Source organism: Leptinotarsa decemlineata, unplaced genomic scaffold, assembly GCF_025532065.1.
Source record: "Leptinotarsa decemlineata unplaced genomic scaffold, Ldec_3_MD MMD2_tig00026374_RagTag_RagTag, whole genome shotgun sequence".
Taxonomy (NCBI): Eukaryota; Metazoa; Arthropoda; class Insecta; order Coleoptera; family Chrysomelidae; genus Leptinotarsa; species Leptinotarsa decemlineata.
In genome coordinates, this window is record NW_027412710.1 from 2,465,235 (window position 1) to 2,484,010 (window position 18,776).

General features: G+C 39.8%; 2 protein-coding genes across 2 annotated transcripts; both read right to left on the reverse strand.

The window, feature by feature from the left end:
• Window positions 1–398: 398 nt before the first annotated feature.
• LOC141486785 (uncharacterized) lies at window positions 399–2,694 on the reverse strand. The gene is made up of 2 exons (XM_074185331.1): window positions 2,085–2,694; window positions 399–934 (listed from the first exon to the last, which is right to left on the reverse strand). Exons 1-2 carry the CDS (start codon window positions 2,475–2,477, stop codon window positions 440–442), a joined length of 888 nt encoding a protein of 295 aa, XP_074041432.1. The 5' UTR covers window positions 2,478–2,694; the 3' UTR covers window positions 399–439.
• Window positions 2,695–8,183: 5,489 nt separating this feature from the next.
• Window positions 8,184–10,227, reverse strand: LOC141486811 (uncharacterized). The gene is made up of 5 exons (XM_074185378.1): window positions 9,812–10,227; window positions 9,594–9,756; window positions 9,355–9,535; window positions 9,014–9,180; window positions 8,184–8,683 (listed from the first exon to the last, which is right to left on the reverse strand). The coding sequence occupies exons 1-3, from the start codon at window positions 10,223–10,225 to the stop codon at window positions 9,456–9,458; spliced, it is 657 nt and encodes a 218-aa protein (XP_074041479.1). The 5' UTR covers window positions 10,226–10,227; the 3' UTR covers window positions 8,184–8,683; window positions 9,014–9,180; window positions 9,355–9,455.
• Between the last annotated feature and the right edge of the window lie 8,549 nt (window positions 10,228–18,776).

Here is an 18,776-nt window from a genome sequence, read left to right on the forward strand (position 1 = left end):
TAAGGCGTTTTTGGCATTGACACTAGCACTATGTATGAAGAAAAAGAAAAAAGGTCGTCGATGGTCTAGAGAATGGTTGAAATTACGGGATAAATATACGCACGAAAATTTGTTACGGGAAATAGTGCTCACAGAACCAAATGACTATGCAAACTTCCTGCGCATGGACCATAAAACATTTGAAGATTTATTAACATTGCTAAGTCCTTGCATAGCAAAACAAGATACCGTTATGCGTAAATCTATACCAGCTTCTCAAAGATTATCTATAACCTTGAGGTACCTGGCTAGTGGCGCCGATTTTGAAGACCTAAAATTTCAAGCCTGCATTGCACCTCGTACACTCAGCGGCATTATCATTGAAACTTGTGAGGCAATAAATGAAAAATTAAGCAATATTCAGGTAAGATTTTTATTTCAAAATTACAAAATATATAATTTAAAGAGAATAAAAATTGTTTATAAATTTGGCTGCTGTATCATCTTCAGTTTCTGTATTAGTTTCATTTGTTTGCGAGTCTGAAATATGAATCACCACAGGTTGCTCCGTATTGGACAGATATGATTGTTGTGAAATAGGAGATGGGCTGTACGGAGTAGGTGATGGAGTGTTCCAAGCGAGTGCTGGCTGAGACGGATTAATAACTACCGAATGTCGATGAAGGTTTCCTTCTTCTCCTTCAAAGAGTATTTCGTTTATAAATTTTTCTGCCAGTCTTCTTTGTTCTCCAGACATGCGCTCTAGCTTAAAGGCCCAGTTTCTTGCCATCACCTGATATTCATTTTCAGGTTTTTTGAAATGATCCCTGGCTAATGTCAATAAGTCCTGTTGCAAGTCCTCCTTTTTCTTCTTTTTTATTTGTACAGGACTAATAGATGCTGAAGGTGGCAAAGGTGATTGTGTTGATGTTGATGTTGATAGTTTTGACGATTCCTAGAAACCAAAACAATAAATATAAACATATTACATAATAATAATAATACATAATAATAAACATATTACATAATAATAATAAGTATTTTTATGTTTCAGATACCCAAAACACAAGAAAGTTGGAAAATATTGGCACGACAATTTGGAAATTCATGGAACTTTGATAATTGCATCGGAGCTGTAGACGGAAAGCATATCACGTTACAAAAACCTGAGCATTCCGGTTCCTATTATTATAATTATAAGGGAACACACAGCATAGTGCTTATGGCCATAGCTAATGCAAATTATGAATTTATCATGATTGATGTCGGTACAAATGGTAGAGTGTCAGATGGAGGAGTACTTAAAAATACAAAATTTTGGAATATGTTTGAGAACAACCAGTTGCAGATTCCAGAGCCACAGGAATTGCCAAACTTTAATAAAAAAATGCCATTTGTATTTGTAGGCGATGAAGCTTTCCAGCTTCTTCCAAATTTTATGAAGCCCTACAATAAGCAGGTTTTAAATGACAACAGAAGGATTTTCAATTATCGTTTATCCCGTGCTCGGCGAATAATTGAAAATGTATTCGGCATTCTTGCGAGTCGTTTTAAGATTCTCCAAAAACCCATCAAATTATGTCCTACAAAAGCTAAAATTGTAGTAATGGCGTGTTGTCATTTACACAATTTACTAATGAAACAAAAAAACTACATTAGGAATGGAGAATTAGACATGGAAGATTGTGTTACAGGGACTGTCATACAAGGATCTTGGAGAAATGAGTCAAATCAATTGTTGAATATCGAACGTGCACGGGCTGGAAATAGCGCTACATTAGCAAAAGAAGTGAGAGATGATTTTTGTGAATATTTTAATTCAACGGGTGCTATTCCATGGCAAAACAAATGTTTAGAATAGGTACCTAATCGTATTTGCTGTACTTGTGAAAATAAAAAATATTTATTAATTGGTTAAGTTAAAATATTATTATTGGTTAGGTTAAAATATTATGTTGTACCTATTTGTAACAAGTTGTTTATAAAAATATTCTTTTGAAAATGAATTCTTATTTGAAAATGAAAAAATTTCAAATGTTTAGAGTGGGTAACTGTATATGTTGTACTTGTAGAATTAAAATAAAATAAACATTGTTACTATTTACCGTTTGTCCTGTTATTGAACTGATCCCCGATTCTTCCTCCACTTGGTCTTGTAGAAATTCAAGCTCTTTGTAGTACCATAATGAAGGTACATAGAGTTCATCAGTACCAGATCCAGAAAGCATAGATTTCTTCACCTTATTATTTTCACGCTTGAAAGTTGTTCGTAAAATATTAATTTTTTTTTTAACATCTTCTTCAGTGATGTTCCCGCGAGACACTTTCAATAACTCCGTCATTTTTTTGATCGCATTCATTCTCTTGTGTTTATCCATATAGTCTTTTGATTTTATTCTCCACAGCATCGGCATGTCGCGATATACGGAGATAAATTCCAAAAGACATTCTTTTTCTGACATGTTGCCGTTATTGATTGTCGCAGTTGTGTTCTCCATGGTATCAAGGCAATAACTGAGATCTTATTTGACAAACACCATTGCACACTATCAAACAGGTTTGCCAAACACACCGTCAATCAAAATTTCCATCAAACAGGTCAAACATTTACATTGTTTGACAAACACGTCAAACAAGCTCGCACACTTTCAAAAAATTTGACAAACACGTTTGTCAAACGAATATTTGACAAATAATTTGATCGTTTACAGGGCCCTTAAGTTCATAGAACTTGATTCCGTACCTGCTCTTTTTATTTTTAATATACTGCCTAAACGTAAGCCGTCCTCTAAATAGCAACATAGATTCGTCTAACGATAAGGCTTCAGAAGGATAATACACTGTGTTACTGTTTTTTATTACTAAATCTAACAGATTTCTTACTTTTCTTAGGCGGTCTTCACTTTTCTCGTCGCTCGTATTTATACTCAAACATCTAAGAATCTGCTCGAATCGACGTCCACTTAACACATGTAAAAAAACTGGATGGTAATACAATGGATTATAGGTAAATAATTGCCTGATTACTGGTGTTTTTATTTGCCCTTGAAAAAGACACAACCCAAAAAACGTTTTTAGTTCACTTTCAGTAATATGTTTGAATTCACGGAATCTGCTATTTCGAGTTTTGGGACGTTGTGATTTATTGAGTTCTTCCCCATATTCATTCGTGCTAGTTAATATAAGATTCATAACTTCCTTATCCCATAGTTTTTCAAAAACTTCAATTGGCGAGAAATTTTGAATTCCATCAATTTTTATTCCCGTCTGACTACTATCAAAATCAAAATTCGGAATATCGGATGACTCATCTACCCAACCATAATCATCATTGTGTTTTTCTGTCGAACTCTGATTTTCTTGTTCGTTATTATCCGCGTTCTCTTCATTCGAACTGTCCTGCGTTTCGCCACCAGTTTCAGTTACGGGGGATATAACTCCATCATTATCGTCTTCACTTGAGCTCTCACTAAGATGTGACTCATCAGGCACATAATCTAAGTCACCATCAAATTCTCCATCGTCACTATAGGCATCATGGTCAGATTCGATATTACCATCATCGGATAATTCATCAAACCACCGTAACAACTTTTCTTCTTCTTGCTTATCCCTTATATATGTGCTCACTAATGAACGACTAAAATGCTACTACTCCAGTGTCTCCAGTTCAGACCAAACACCTCGAAACGACAGATCTAACGCCAACCCCACCACATATGATAGATCTAACGCCAACCCCACCACATATGATGAATGTATAGGGCTGAATTATAGCGTATGATACGACACCTAAACCATATATCATGCTAATTCGACGTCTGCACAAGTCGTGGCTGAGAAAAGAGACTGAAAACGACGACGTCTGCAGACGTCGTAAAATGATAGTGCCACATCACGCTCCAGGACAACAACGTCTATACACGTCGCTGTCCGTCAACGTGTTAACTGAAAAATGAAATGAATTATTGTCACGTCGATTAGAGCTACTCCGCTGGTATTGGTATTTAGGTTTAACAGGCTTCATGCAGGATGATAAATAGTCTCGTTGTCGTTGTGAATCACCAAGAGCCCAATAGTTAGCAAAAATGTTTTTGCGACTCTCTTCAGTAATCTTTGTTCTGCAATTGAGTCTGCAGCTTTATTTGCAGGGAGGCTTCATCTCTCTTGCTCGGATCACTTTTTTGGATTTTGAGGATGACACATACTCGACTCCGGAATTTCTGGCTAATTTAGAAGCAGTGTTTTTCCACTGGGGCTCATTGCGCTTACGTTTCTTAGTTCTCTTAACCTTTGTTGTGCTTCCATTTTCAATTTCTTGAAGATTTCCTGAATATCTTGTGGCCTGCTGGGAACCCAAGGATCCTATAACTAATGAATCGGCGCTCACTGTCTCGCTCTGTGATGAATTCTCGCTTTCTGTTTCGGATGATTAGTTCGGATCAACATCTGTATCATCAGAATCGAAAATGCCTTGCACAGCTGAACTGTCCCTATCTTCATTTTCATCAGAATCGTTGCAACTGACCGTGCTCTCTGAAACAGTAATAAAGCCTGATGAGTAGTGAAGTACAATATGCATTACGACAGAATCACAAAACTAAAGAAAGTCCCAATTACCAATTGCGGGTGTCATGTCGTTATCCATAATACTGTCAAATTCATCGATAGCGTTACTAATTTCGTTGGTGGTATTGCCCAAGGGCTGTAATTCATACAAACTGGTAGAAGCATGATCTGGAACAACACAGGGAATTCAAATAAATCCAACAAATTCGATAATATGGATTACGTATAACAACTGACTCTCGTTGCTTAAAAGACTTTCATGAAATATAAAATTAGTAAAATGTTTGTGTAGATATTTATCACTTCCAGAAATAATATAATCAACCACATTACGGTCAATTTCAGAAGCAATAGTACTCTTACCAATGAAAGTACCCTCAGCATTAATTACAGATTGTGAAGCATTATCGATACTCTCGGTAGCGCAATCTGCAACAATTCAATGCAATATTAATTTATTAAATAGTTAAAAAACATTTACTGAATATAGTATGAAAATCTGGATTGATTTGCTGACCTTTCACAGTTTCAAGTATTTTCCATTCTTTCGTAGGCTGCTGTAAGGCTAGTTTCGTGATAAGTTTCCCTCTGTGGCAACACATCTTGATGATTAAAAGATTTTGAAATGTTGTATAGCTTAAAACAAAACAAAAATTGATTAGTACGAAAATGTCATAATTCGAAAAACAATTTCCTGATATTTGTAGAAAAGGGACACATCTCCAAATGTGAGGTTAAAAAACAGTCACAATTCAAATATTTTATAGATATTTTACAAAGAACAATGTCACAACTTGAAGAAAGTCACTTTTCTGTAGATGAGATGAAACTGAAATACACCTTCACAGGAGAAATGGCATAACTTGAAATAAGACTTTCTTCTACAAATGAAACCAATTAGTATTAACTCATCTCTTAAGGAAAGATGACAAAAGTCCAAATACGACGTTTTTTCATAAATGAAATCAACAAGTAAAAATTTATTTCACAAGGAGAGATGACACAACTTAAGATTGCACGTTTTTCTATAAAACAATTCACCACTAGCAACACTCCATCACCGTATCTAAATCGCAACTGTCGTTTTTCTATAAACATTCTTGGCCAAGTTGGTCAGAGGTTAGGTGACACTATTGCTTTCTAGTGGTAAGTTGGAGAAACTATAAGTGTGTCACTTTTCCACATAAATATACTAGGTTTTAGTGACCTTTTCATTATACTAACTCGAAAATGCCAATTTTTTAATAATGTCACTTTTATATCAACGGAGTGTTAGTTTGGCTTTGTTAAAGCCAATTTTCTTTTTTTTGAGATCTCGAGAGATCTCGTTCCATTTTTTGGAATCGTGCAGGACTATTGGCGGTGGCTTTCCTGGCTCCGTGGTTGGTACCACTTCTTTTTGTTTTGAAGTTGGTACCCCTTCTTCCGCAGTTGTCCTCTCTGGTATTTTTATTTCTACAGTTGGCACCATTTGTTCAATGGCGCCTGTATCCTGTAGCGTGCCCATGTCCTCGCTTGGTTTTTCTTTTTGACTTACCGCTTTCGCGACTTTCTCTTGTGCTAGGCGCTTTCTCGTTTTCTTATTTGGCCTGGCTCTTTCTACTAGCTCGAACCTGCCTTCCTCAGAGTCGGTGTTTGTTGCGCTGTCCAGGCCTCGTGGCCGCTTGGTTTGGCGCGTTTCGTCTTTGTTGTCGTTTTCTTTAGTCTGTTTTGGCTTTTCGGCTTCTTCAGCCCTTTTGCCTGATTGTTCCCTAGATGGTCCTGCATTAGTCCGTGATCTTTGGGCTAGTTTTTCTTCTACGTAGTTCAGCCTATCGTTTAGTTGTTTTATTAGGCTCGTCAGCTCGTCCTTTTGCTGTCGCAGCCTGTGGTTTTCCCTCTCGGGTAATTCTAGTTTTTCCTCCATTTCCATTGTGGAGCCCCAAAATCCTAAGAGAAAAATAAAAGCGAATTCTTTTTTACGTGTGCTTTCGTACACTCAGTTCTGAAAAGAACTAATTTCTCAGTGCTTTGTGTAAACGCATCTTTAAACGCTTTCAATAAATCGCTCTGAATTATATTCTTATCGCTTCACTACAGGTAACACTTAAAGCTTTCACACTTTGATGTTCACTCTTCGGCGTCTCGATCTCCAATGAATTTCAGAGTACAGAGAATAATATGGGACCTACTGCGAAATTTGAGGCATCTGTGTTCAATTTGAATGGTTTTTCGAAGTCGTGATATGCCAGAACAGGTTCAGACGTGAGTATTGACTTGCTTGTATTAAAGCAGTCAATAAAGTATTTTATTGTGCTCTGATAGCCGTGAATTTTTGGGGATTACGTATGATTCCTTCGGGTGTGATCACATGTACCAAAAATTCGACTTTCTTTCGAAGGAATTTCTAGTTAAATTTTCAATCGAGCTTCGCGCAATTGGAAAAAACCAATTACAGGTTTTGAATGTGCTCCTGTCTGGTGCTGAATATTGTCGCCAGGACGGTACCCGGAGCGGTCCTGACATGATATCCGGCTGGGCGTGGAGTTGTAAAGGACCGTCCGCTCCTAGGCCGCCTGTCGCACGCAGACCAGAGCCGGCGGGTGCTAGGCCGCCGGAGGGTCTATATGGAGTTCCGTTCTCGCTTCCCGAGTTTGCTCCTGAGTCCAGAACGTCGCGGGTTCCCTGCATCATCACGACCTTTCTTTTAAGAACAAGATCTCCGAATTTATTATTCGAGTCCTTATAATACTAACTGTCTAATGGCCACCACGATGGCACTAGGCTGCCGGACCAGAGGGTTCCCTACGCTCCCTAACCCTAGCCGGTCGCTTTAAAGCCCCCAGATACCAGTGCAATGGGACAGCCCACGTGGACTGACCCGTTGATATGCTGGGTCGGCGTATCCTCCGATGTATTCGAGCCTGGGTAGGTCAAATACGTCCAAGAAGGCCGGCTAGTGGGTCCCTCGGTGCGGCGTGACGCCGAAGTGACAAGTTGCGAATTCTTTTGATAATAAAGTCCTAAAAAGGACAATTTTGAACTTAACAGTTCAGTTTGTAATATAGTTGCAGCTCCTGGTAGAAATAGTTAGGTTTTCAGTATCCTGTTGTAGTAATAGGTATATATATATATATATATATATCTAGGTATATATATATATATATATATATATATATATATATATATATATCTAGGTATATATATATATATATATATATATATATATATATATATATATATATATATATATATATATATATATATATATATATATATTTGTGTATTGTTTTATCGTTAGCAAATTAAATTAGATTAGATTACTCTCAAATATTGAATAAGATTTTCCATAAGATTTTTTAAAGTAAATTGTTCAACTACGAAATAGGCTTGAAACATATTCTCATTAAATTGGTTTTTTGGACGGATTTGAAACGTTTATCTATAAAGCTCGATTCAGGATGAATTTCAATTTACAGGACAAAATGTAATCTGAGATTTGTTGTGTACTTTATATAAATAATTCATTTTTATTAATTTATAATTCATCCTGAGAATCAGATTTTTTGATAGGCATCTAATTTACAGAAAAAGTAACACCTTTATTACAGAAAGTGTCTTGAGATATTTTTTTATATGAAAGATGTGATGTGCTCGAGAAAATGAAAATCATCCTTTGTTAAAGTAAGCTTTAATTATTTTTCAGATATTCACATAAAATATGTATTTTAGAATACGTGTTTGTTGATTTCATTTGATAAAAAAAGATTTCTATAAATGACCACAACATTATACTTTCTGCTGGAAAGTTTAAATTAAATATATATATTATTTTGAAGCAGATATCCACTGCCCTCATAATATTAAAAAATTTATACTTTATTCCATCAAAGTATGTGTAAATTTCACTTATTTTTGTGATATCTTCTCCAATTGCAAAAATGAAAGGCTGAATTGAGGATTTTTTAGATTGCAGGAATTTTATCCAGTCCTCCACTTCTTGAATGGTTTTTCCGACATATAGAAATGATTGTTGTGAATCACGTATGGTGAATTTCGTTGTTCGTGATTTACCAGTAGAGTCTCTCTTAACTACCTTATTGGTGGGTACGAAAAAAACCATGAAGGGTCGACAAAACTGCTGCATCTCTTCCATCTGAAATAATGCCAGTTTTTGTTATAATATTTCGAGTGGCATACATAGTTCAATACTAATGCATAAAATTTAAGAATATTCAATAATTTGATGATGTTTCTCTTTTAAAAATAGCAAGAAAATGAAAACATACACATAATTTGGACTTGTTTACCATTATTTTCAGATTTATTGAATATATTATCAATAGATCTGTCAAAAGGATCAAATGTTTTACTATATAGAGAGTGTATCTGAAAACTTACTAGTAAAATGCAAAATAAATCAATAAATACAGTGACATTCTTTTAATTTAAAGATTCTTAACAAATTTGCTTACTCCATACTCACTTTCTTCGATATCTCCGTTTTTAAGTTGTTCCAATAATAATTTGATGTTCCTGTCCTTAATATGTCCATCCATTAAAAAAAGAAGATATTTTGTCAACTGTTGTTGGCCAATTTTTGAGAAGACCCTCACTATTTGCATGTCTCGCAATATTAAAGTCCATATCAATCTGAAATGATATTTATAGCTATTCTTATATTTATAGCTATTGTTATATATATATATATATATATATATATATATATATATATATATATATATATATATATATATATATATATATATATATATATATATATATATATATATATATATGGACCGGAAATTTTAAAAATTTCATTACCAGCCGAAATCCAGATGGTTGTTTATAAAAAGGTCATTTCTCCATTATAGCAGAAGTTGATTCAGCTTCATTTATTTCGTTGATTCTGTATTTTCCACATGCTACCAGTGATCAAATTCTTCTGAAGAGAGGTTGTCGAATTTGAGCGACCTAATGATAGCTTCTGCGTCTTCCTCAGGAACTAAAAAATGATGAAAACGCTTCAGATTGTTCAATAAATGGCATTGGAAAGTACCTACCAAAGTGAATATTCATTCGACGATTAGTGTTTTTCTGTATTTTACTTTTTACTGTTGTTGAGGATTGAGGTGAAAGATAACCCTGAACAGCATGTTTGAATGACGCATTTGAATTCCGCCATTTATTGTAGAGTTTTCCTCTTTGATTGGTACGGTAGTATTCCTGAAATATGAAAAGAAAAAGTATAAACTAAATCCAGAGCTAATCATATACTTACCAATTTCTCTGTGGGAAATTTCTCAATAATTTCCTTTTCCAAACGGTAGCTACATTTTAAGGTCATAACTAAGTTATTTTCTTCAAAGTATCGGGAAATAACTCCAATTAGATTATTTCTTTGCTCTTCTTCAAACTTGGCAAATTTGTTGTAGAATTCAATGAGCATACAAGCTTTTGAGGAAGTATTTAAAATTTGAGAAAGTGTGATATTAGTAGACGGGTCAGAAGGTTGGGGTTTTGAAAAGTATGGGAAAAATTTCATAGTTGGCGATGGTCTACCGTCAGAAGTTGGAGTGGATGGGGGAGTTCCAATGTCAGATGAATCTGCTGTCGAAATCGCACGTCCAAGTGGTAGACCAATTGATTCACGCCACTTCTCCAAATTATCTTCAAATAAAATTTGTGTCCCCATATCAAAATTCTTCAAAAGCCTTTCGATATGATGCCTCTTTATTACTCTCAAAACATTCAGGAAAACTTTTTCTTCTAAAAAAAATATATTTACCAGGTTGATTGAAAAATAATTATTAAAAATATAAAATAATTATGTGAGTACCTATCAATAAAATGGTCCAGCAAATGACTCTGATTCCAATTTGTTAATAGTGTGTTGAGCTCCTCTATGTTTGTTACATTTGTTTCACATGTTGAGTAGTACGGATCCTGAAGAGTAGCAGTTTCCAAAGAGGAGTTTGATTTACTTGCCATATTGTTTTCATTTGTTGAGTAGGAAATATTCTGAATGACAGGATTAGCTAGATGCAGTTTCTGATACGACTTGGGCAATGTCATTATCCAATCCCATAACATATGATGAATAAAATGCAGGGTTGTGGAGGTGGTTTTCCATCTAAATATATGTATTCTCTACTTATAAAATTATAGTTAAGTAGGAGTGTTCAAGTATCAATCTTGAAAACAAAAATAAATCAAATATTTGAAAAGTTTCGACAATAGGCATATACTGATTAGAAATAGAACTCTTATGACTACGTATAGCTGACTGACCATGCATACACTGATAGAACACAAATAGTAATTAGCAATAAAATAACACAATAAACATAAAAACGTATCAAGAATAAAATGACTAATTCATCTTTAAATATTCCTTCGCTCGTAGCATTGTTTTTCCCTTAGTTGTTTTAATTAGGGACAGTGGAGGACCAACAATACGATGTACTGAGAACATGGAAAATTATTCTAATCTAGAAATGTTAACATCATAAGCGTTGAAATGGTGGTTGTAATGAACATCTTTTAACCCATTAAAGCCCAGCTAATTTTTTTTCTCAAATATTCAAAAAATCGTTAGTTATTACTGTTTTGAGTATAAAAATCTGGTTGCAACATATATCTTTCATTGTCTCATCGAGGAAGTGCTTTTTTTTTAAGTATGATATATCATACGTTGGGAAGTGATGAGTACTACTTATGAAGAAAAAACAGGAATTATTCTTTATTCAATCAAAATCATATGAAGAATATTTCTTATACAAAGAAAAACAAGGCTGAATGTAGAAAATTCACTTGGCATGATAATTTCTGAAGCATTGGGCAGGATGTAGAGCAATATTACATTTGATACAGATGAATTTTGCACATTTGCCGCAAAAACCACAACGACGTTGCGTTTCAATCTTATCAACGATATGCTCTATTCTGTCATATCTCACTTCATTCAAAACAGCTTTTGGAGTTTTTGGTTTGGCCCATGACGATATTCAGGACCTGTAAGAATGACAAGTACAACGCGTCGTATAAACTGCAGAAGAGATATTTTTCTGTCCACATATCTGTAGAGCATCCACATATTTACAATGGAGCCATTCAAACAAAATCTAATGTGAGGCCAGTACCATTTTCTGGATCTTATTCTTATTCGATATAGTCCTCGTTGACCATCAAAAATATCCATCCCACCCATGCCATGGTTGTATGAATTTATCAATGATGGCTGTTCCACTTGCACTGGAGCTCTTTCCTTTTTAGACCAACGATTGCAGGCCCCTTTTGATAAACATGTTTCTGAATCCACAATGTTCGTTGCGATTGTTACCTGCTTATTCTCATTCCAACGTATAAGTGTTATGTTGTTCGCTGTATCGGTAATAGCATGTGTTGATCCTCGCTTTTCTTTTTTGAGGTCTCTGAGTGGTGCCTTTTCTATCCTGTCTGATCTGATTGTCCCAATACAATTCAAGTTATATCCTCTGAAAGTATGTAATAATGGCAAAGAAGTGAAATAATTATCAATGTATATAGTACTTTGCTCTGGAAGGTAGTTCAAACATAGATTCTCGCAGACACTAGATCCCAAGGTTTTGCCCTGAAGCTTTTCTCCAGCTCCACAATAAGGATTGAATTTCAAGTTGTTAGGCACCAGAATTTGAAGCCATATCTTATCGGCTTGCCCTTGATGAATTGCTTCATGCTGTGATGGCCATAGTATGGCTCCATTGCCTCATCAACCGAAAAGTTTGAACCTAAGGGCTGGAACATATTCTGGGAAACTCTATTTACATGATCAACTAATGGCTGAATTTTATATATTTTGTTCTTACCATTGGTTTGGAGTATCCGAAGTCGCTCATCTTGGCTAGTAGCCCGTCGTGCCAAACTCTGTCGAACGCCTTGGAGACGTCTAAGAAGATAGCTCCGGTGTTGTGTCCTTTGCCAAGGTTGAAGCCTTCTGTCGCAAATTCCACTACCCTCAGGACTTGTAGCTCTGTTGAGTGTTCTGATCTAAAACCGAATTGTTCGTCGGGGAGGATCCCTAACTCTCTGGTTTGTTCTTCCAGTCTCTTCAGGATGACGCGTTCCGCCACTTTGCTCATGGATGGCAGTAAGCTTATTGGCCGGTGGTTCGCTGGAAACAGGTGGTTCTTCTTGGGCTTTGGTATGTGGATTACCGTTGCCTCTTTGAACTGGTACGGGAAGTGTTGCAGTCTTGAGTATAGCATTTATAATGTTGGTTATGGCTGCTATACCCTTTCGTGGCAGCACTTTCAGTGCTCTATTTGTTATATTATCTGGGCCTGGTGCTTTCCGAGTGATAAGGCGCCTCAGAATGTCCTTCACTTCCTCAGGCGATGTCGGGGCCAGGTGTTGCGCATTATCTGTTCGTCGGTTGAGCCTCCGTACCGTTCTTTCCACCTGGTTTTCTATTTCATCTACCTCGTCTGTGAACGGGACGTCATTCTCTTTGCACTGCCTTTCGAAGTTGTCCGCGAATGCTTCCGCCTTCTCATGGTCAGTGTAGACGATTCCCTGCTCGCCATGTATTGGTGGACAGGGTTGTCGAGGTCCGTTTCTGAGCTTTTTCTGCATTTGCCACGCAGATCTGTCTTCTGTGCTCAGTTCTTCTAGACGGGTGGTCCACTGTCTTTCTCGGATCGCTTTCAGCTCTTCTTTCAGTATCCTGTTTGCTCTATTCATGCACCTTTTGTCCATCGGTGCACGTGTTCTTTGGTACTGTCTTTTCAGGCGTCTTCTTATTCTGATTAGTTCCATCGTTTCTGGTGGAAGGTGTTCTTGGAAGTTATAGCGCGTGGCTGGGACTTCCCTCGCGCTTCTTTCCGTTGTTTGTATGATCGCCTGCTGAAGCTGGTCCGTGGCGTTCTCCAGATCTGTTTTTGTCTCGATGCGTGGTATCTCACCCAGCGCGTCGTGTATGGTTCGCTGGAATATTGTCCAGTCTATGATTCGCTTCGTAGGGTTGTCTGTTTCCACTTCTCGTCTGTTTCCACTGGTCTCATGTTGCTCTCCGCATTTTACGCAACGTGCGGTTGCGTGGCAACATCTCTGTGCATGCCCGAAGTACTGGCATCGGTGGCATTGCCTTATTTCTCTTTTGTTAATTCTTTGCGGCTCCGCCCGCACGAACAAATTTACGCATGTTCTTAATGCGTAGATTTTTTCCTGGTTTTTAGGCACTTTGACCAGGAATAGCGGCAGTATTTGTCTAGTTTTTCTGGACGTCATTCTATGACATTCCAGAACCTCGAACCCTTGTTTGGTTAGGTCTGCCGCGACGTCCGCTTCCTCCACGTTCTCCGGTATCCCCCGGATTACTGCGTGGAGTGGGATTTCTTTTTTCAAGGTAAAGGTGTGGAATTCCAGGCGGAATTCCTCCATGTATCTTGTGGCTTTGCGCCACTCTTCCTCGTTATTCGTATGGATGTATATTCCATCCCTGGTGAGCCTTGCCTTGTACCCGATTTTTCGGGCTTCAAGGCCTTTGGAAATCTCGTTTCACCGTTTGCTGTCGTGGACAACTATCGGTGGTGGTGACATGGGGTTTGTCTGTCTCGGTTTCGTATCCGCGCTTGCTGATACGCCTTGTTCGTTTGGCCTGGGGGTTGGCCATACTGGTGTCTCCGGGGTTTTTCTTTTATCGGTTGGCACGCTTGGTTTTGTTGTGGGCGTTGCTTCCGCTTCCGTTATGGACGTTGTTTCCGTGTCCATATTTATGGAAGTTGTTTCCACGTCCATTTCGGTTTTTTCTTCGTCTTTCGTCGTTCGTCTTTTCGCTTTCCTGCTTTTCTTGGTTTCCACTTTTTGGAAACCTTCCTCATCTGATTCTGATTCTGTTGTAGTAACTACTTGGGCTCTTGTCCTCTTAGTAACTTTGTTGTCTTCTTTGTTTTCATGTTCCTTTTCGCTCGCTGTGTCCTTCACTTTTCTGCACTCTTTTTCCTTTGTGGTCTCTTGTTTATTTTTCCTGGTGTCTGTCTGTTTTTCTTCTTCCTCCTTCTTTGGTTTTTCTTCTCTTCCTTTCTTCTTTGTTTTGGTTTCTTTCAGTTCTGCATTCTCTGCAGTCAGCTTGTCTATTCTATCCCTTAACTCTTATAACGCCTCCTTGCATCTGGCGAACTCTTTAAGGTATTTTTCCTGCCAGCTTACGATGTCCTTCTTCAGTTCTTCGTTTTCCTCTCTTAACTTTTTATTTTCCTCCATGTTATTGTCGGTAGAGTCCTAAAAAGCCTGAACAGGAATGTCGAGTTCTTTCTGTGTGTGCTTACGCACACTTAGTTCTGAAAAGAACTAGTCTCTTTGTGTTTAGCTTTCACGCAACACAGAACGTATTCACTTTATCGCACTTCACTTCTCACTACACTTCTCACTTCACTTCACTTTCAGTAGGTGTTACCTCTACGAGATCTCAACTCTGAATGTCTGTATGTGGTGCCTTGGCGCCCCTCCCGGGTTGTGTGCCCAGGTCGCAAGCTCCCTCCTTACGGAAATGCTTCCGCAGGTTTGGACCTGGCGACCCTTTCCTTCCACCCCCGTTTCTTAAGGAAACGGTCCTCAATCCAGCTGCTGGCACTTCAGCAAGATTGATATCTAACCTGTTTTGGTTGGAAACCAGCCTTTAGGTGCTTTTATTTCCCTATCTAACTTCTCGTTTTGAATTTTATTTGGCTCTTGTTTGTCGCGGTATTCCTAACTGAATTTTTGCATGGGGGCCCCCAAAACTAGCGGCGGCCATAGTTGTGATAGACGGACGTTTCCCAGTGAGGCTGAGAAATGTGCTTTTGAAATTGAGTCGCGGTTTTCCTGAAAGAGAATATATGGTTAATACACTTAAGATTTTTATACTTGCCTGAGCCGCCTGACGGCGACTCGTGGGGGCGGTCTCTGATTTTGTCTGGTCGGCCTTGGATGTTTGTCCCTTTCTCGGAACCTGGGGTCACCCATATTCAACGCATCGTGTAGATCGCGAAACGCTGGATTTAAGTGCGATCTGATTCTATCGAACGTGCTTTCTGCATGTTCTCTCATATACACGTCCACATACTCCGTGTCCAGTCCTAGATCTCTGTATATGAATCTGTTTGGGATGTAATACGGTGCATTTACGGCGGCCCTTACGCTCGTGTTCATAAATGCTTGGATCTTCTTTCTGTATGTTTGCGCGCACTGACCCCAGGCAGTGCATGCATACAGTATTATCGGCATTAGGATCGTTTTGATCATCAGTAGCTTGACTTCCAGTGCCATGTTACTACTTCTTCCTATGATCGGCGCCAGGCGTCTTCTGGCCTGTTTGGCCATTCCTATTCTCTGTTGTACGTGTTCCTGGAATGTTAGCTTCTTGTCTAGGATGACCCCGAGATATGTTGCTTTGTTTGTCCACGGAATCTCTTGTCCGTTGAAGATGACGTTGCCTTCCGGTTGTACGCGAAGTTGTCCGCGAATGCTTCCGCTTTCTCCTGGTCAGTGTAGACAATTCCTTGCTCGCCGTGTATTGGTGGGCAGGGTTGTCGCGGTCCGTTCCCAAGTTTCTTCTGCATTTGCCACGCAGATCTATCTACTGTGGCCAGCTCTTCCAGACGGGTGGTCCATTGTCTTTCTCGGATCGCTTTCAGCTCTTCTTTCAGTATCCTGTTTGCGCTCTGCATGCACCTTTTGTCCATCGGTGCACGTGTTCTTTGGTACTGTCTTTTCAGGCGTCTTCTTATTCTGATTAGTTCCATCGTTTCTGGTGCCACAGCCACACGCTATAACTTCTTGGAAGTTATAGCGTGTGGCTGGAACTTCCCTCGCGCTTCTTTCCGTTGTTTGTGTGATCGCCTGCTGAAGCTGGTCCGTGGCGTTCTCCAGATCTGTTTTTGTTTCGATGCGTGGTATTTCACCCAGCGCGTCGTGTATGGCTCGCTGGAATCTTGTCCAGTCTATGATTCGCTTCGTTGGGTTGTCTGTTTCCACTTCTCCCCTTCCTATTGTGAATAGGATGGGGTTGTGGTCTGACGAACCTTCATCTAGTACTTCCATCTCCGTAGTATCGACGTTCTGTACTAGTGCGATGTCAAGAGTGCTTGGGACTGCGTCTGCTTGCGGGTAGTGCGTTGGGCTGTTTGGTGCTACCACCTCGATGTCGTCGAATTCTTCTAGTAATCTTACTATATCTCTTCCTCTTGTGTTTGCAAATCTGCAATTCCATTCTGGCGACTTTGCGTTGAAGTCGCCGATGGCCACTGTGGGATGGTGATCTGGGAATAATTCTGCCATGTCGGTTCTTTCTATTCTTCTACCTTGCGGAGATAGGTATACAGATGATATTTTCAGCTGCTCGTAGCGTCTCACGTTGATTCTGACCGCTACTGCTTCTCCGTTTTGGATTTCTGGTCTTCTTTCTTCGTTTTGCGCTAGGTCTGTTTTTACTAATAGCGCAACGCCTCCTGCGGCGTTGCGCCCCCCTGGCCTGTCTGTCCTATATATGTTGTATCCTGGGATTCGATAGCTCTTTTCGCTTCTTAATCTTGTCTCCTGTAGTGCCATGACGTCTATGTCTAGCCGTGACAGCAGTTCCAGTAGCTCGTTTCTTTTGTCTATGGAATCATTAATGTTCCATGATCCTACTAGTAAGCTACTCGGGATTCGTACTGGCATTACTGTCGTCCGGGTGCTTGTATTAGGGCGGCTAAGACCGCTTGCGCGATCTTTTGCTGCTCGGTCGTTAGGCTGCCTAGGATGTTGACTAGCTCGTTACCTCCGGCTTGTTGTTGTGCCCTTGGTGCCGGTTTTCTCGCTGCTGGTTGTTGCCTGGGCCTCTGACTCTCCGCCTGTCGGGGCCTGATTCCTCCTGTTTGCGCCGGTCTTGGTTTGGGGAACATCCTGCATCCCCGATAGCTGGTTGGGTGCGCTTCCAGACAGTTGGCGCACTTTGCCGGTGTCTCGCATGGTTTTTCGCACGCGCTGGTTATGTGGTTCTCCCCACACTTCACGCATCTCGCTGACGCATGGCAGCACCTCTGTGTGTGTCCAAAGAATTGGCAGCGGTGGCACTGCGCAATGTTTCGGCGGTTTACCCTCTGTGGCTCCGCCCGTACAATTAGGTTCACGCACGTCCTTATTTTGTATATGTTATCCTGGTTCTTGGGGACCTTAACCAGGAAGAGGGGTAGGTTTAATTTCGTTTTTCTCGAGGTCATTCTATGGCATTCTATGACCTGGTATCCTTATTTCTCCAGGTCGGCTGCAACATCCTCTGCCGGTATGTTGTCCGGTATTCCCCGTATCACTACGTGAAGTGGGACTTCACGTTGTGATACTTGTTGCTGTAGGTACCTGGTAACGTGAGTTGCGCTGTTGGATCTAGCCAGCAGGGCCGTGTCGTCTGCATAGAGAGCCAGCTTATTATTGCCGTTCTCTGGCCTGGGCACGTCTGCTGTGTATATAGAGAAGAGGTGTGGCGAAAGGACCGCGCCTTGCGGGACTCCTGCTTCTAGTTGTCGGGTTGTCGAGAGTTCCTTTCCCACTCTGCAGCGAAACGTTCTGTTTTCTAAAAAAGAATCGATTAGTCTTACCATTGTGTCCGGGTAGCCGAAGTCGCTCATCTTTGCTATTAATCCGTTATGCCACACTCTGTCGAACGCCTTGGCGACGTCTAGGAATATGGCTCCGGTGTTGCGTCCTCTGCCGAGGTTGAATCCCTCTGTTGCAAAGTCCACGACCCTTAGGACTTGTAGCTCGGTGGAGTGTTCGGATCTGAAACCGAACTGTTCGTCCGGGAGGACTCCCAGTTCGTTGGTTTGTTCCTCTAGTCTTTTTAGGATAACGCGTTCCGCCACTTTGCTGATGGCTGGAAGTAAGCTGATTGGCCTGTGGTTTTGTGGGAGCAGGTGGTTTTTTCCTGGCTTTGGTATGTGAATCACCGTTGCCTCCTTGAACGGGCGCGGGAAATGTTGTAGTCTCAGTATGCCATTCACGATGTTTGTGATGGCTGCTATGCCTTTTCGGGGCAGGACTTTCAGTGCCCGGTTTGTTATTCCGTCCGGGCCTGGGGCTTTCCGAGTGATTAGGCGTCTTAAGATGCCTTTCACCTCCTCGGGAGATGTCGCGGCCAGGGGTTGGGTGTTCGTTCGTCGGTTCTTTATTCTTCGCGCCGTTCTTTCCACCTGTCGTTCTGTTTCTTCTACTTCGTCTGTAAGAGGGACTCTGTTCTCTCTGCACTGCCT

Coding starts and splice junctions, on each gene's coding strand:
- LOC141486785 (XM_074185331.1), bottom strand. CDS start 2,477: ATGGAGAACACAACTGCGACAATCAATAACGGCAACATGTCAGAAAAA. Junction 935..2,084: donor GTTCAATAACAGGACAAACG/GTAAATAGTAAC, acceptor TTTGGTTTCTAG/GAATCGTCAAAACTATCAAC.
- LOC141486811 (XM_074185378.1), bottom strand. CDS start 10,225: ATGGGGACACAAATTTTATTTGAAGATAATTTGGAGAAGTGGCGTGAA. Junction 9,757..9,811: donor AATTTCCCACAGAGAAATTG/GTAAGTATATGA, acceptor TTCATATTTCAG/GAATACTACCGTACCAATCA. Junction 9,536..9,593: donor TCGAATGAATATTCACTTTG/GTAGGTACTTTC, acceptor ATCATTTTTTAG/TTCCTGAGGAAGACGCAGAA.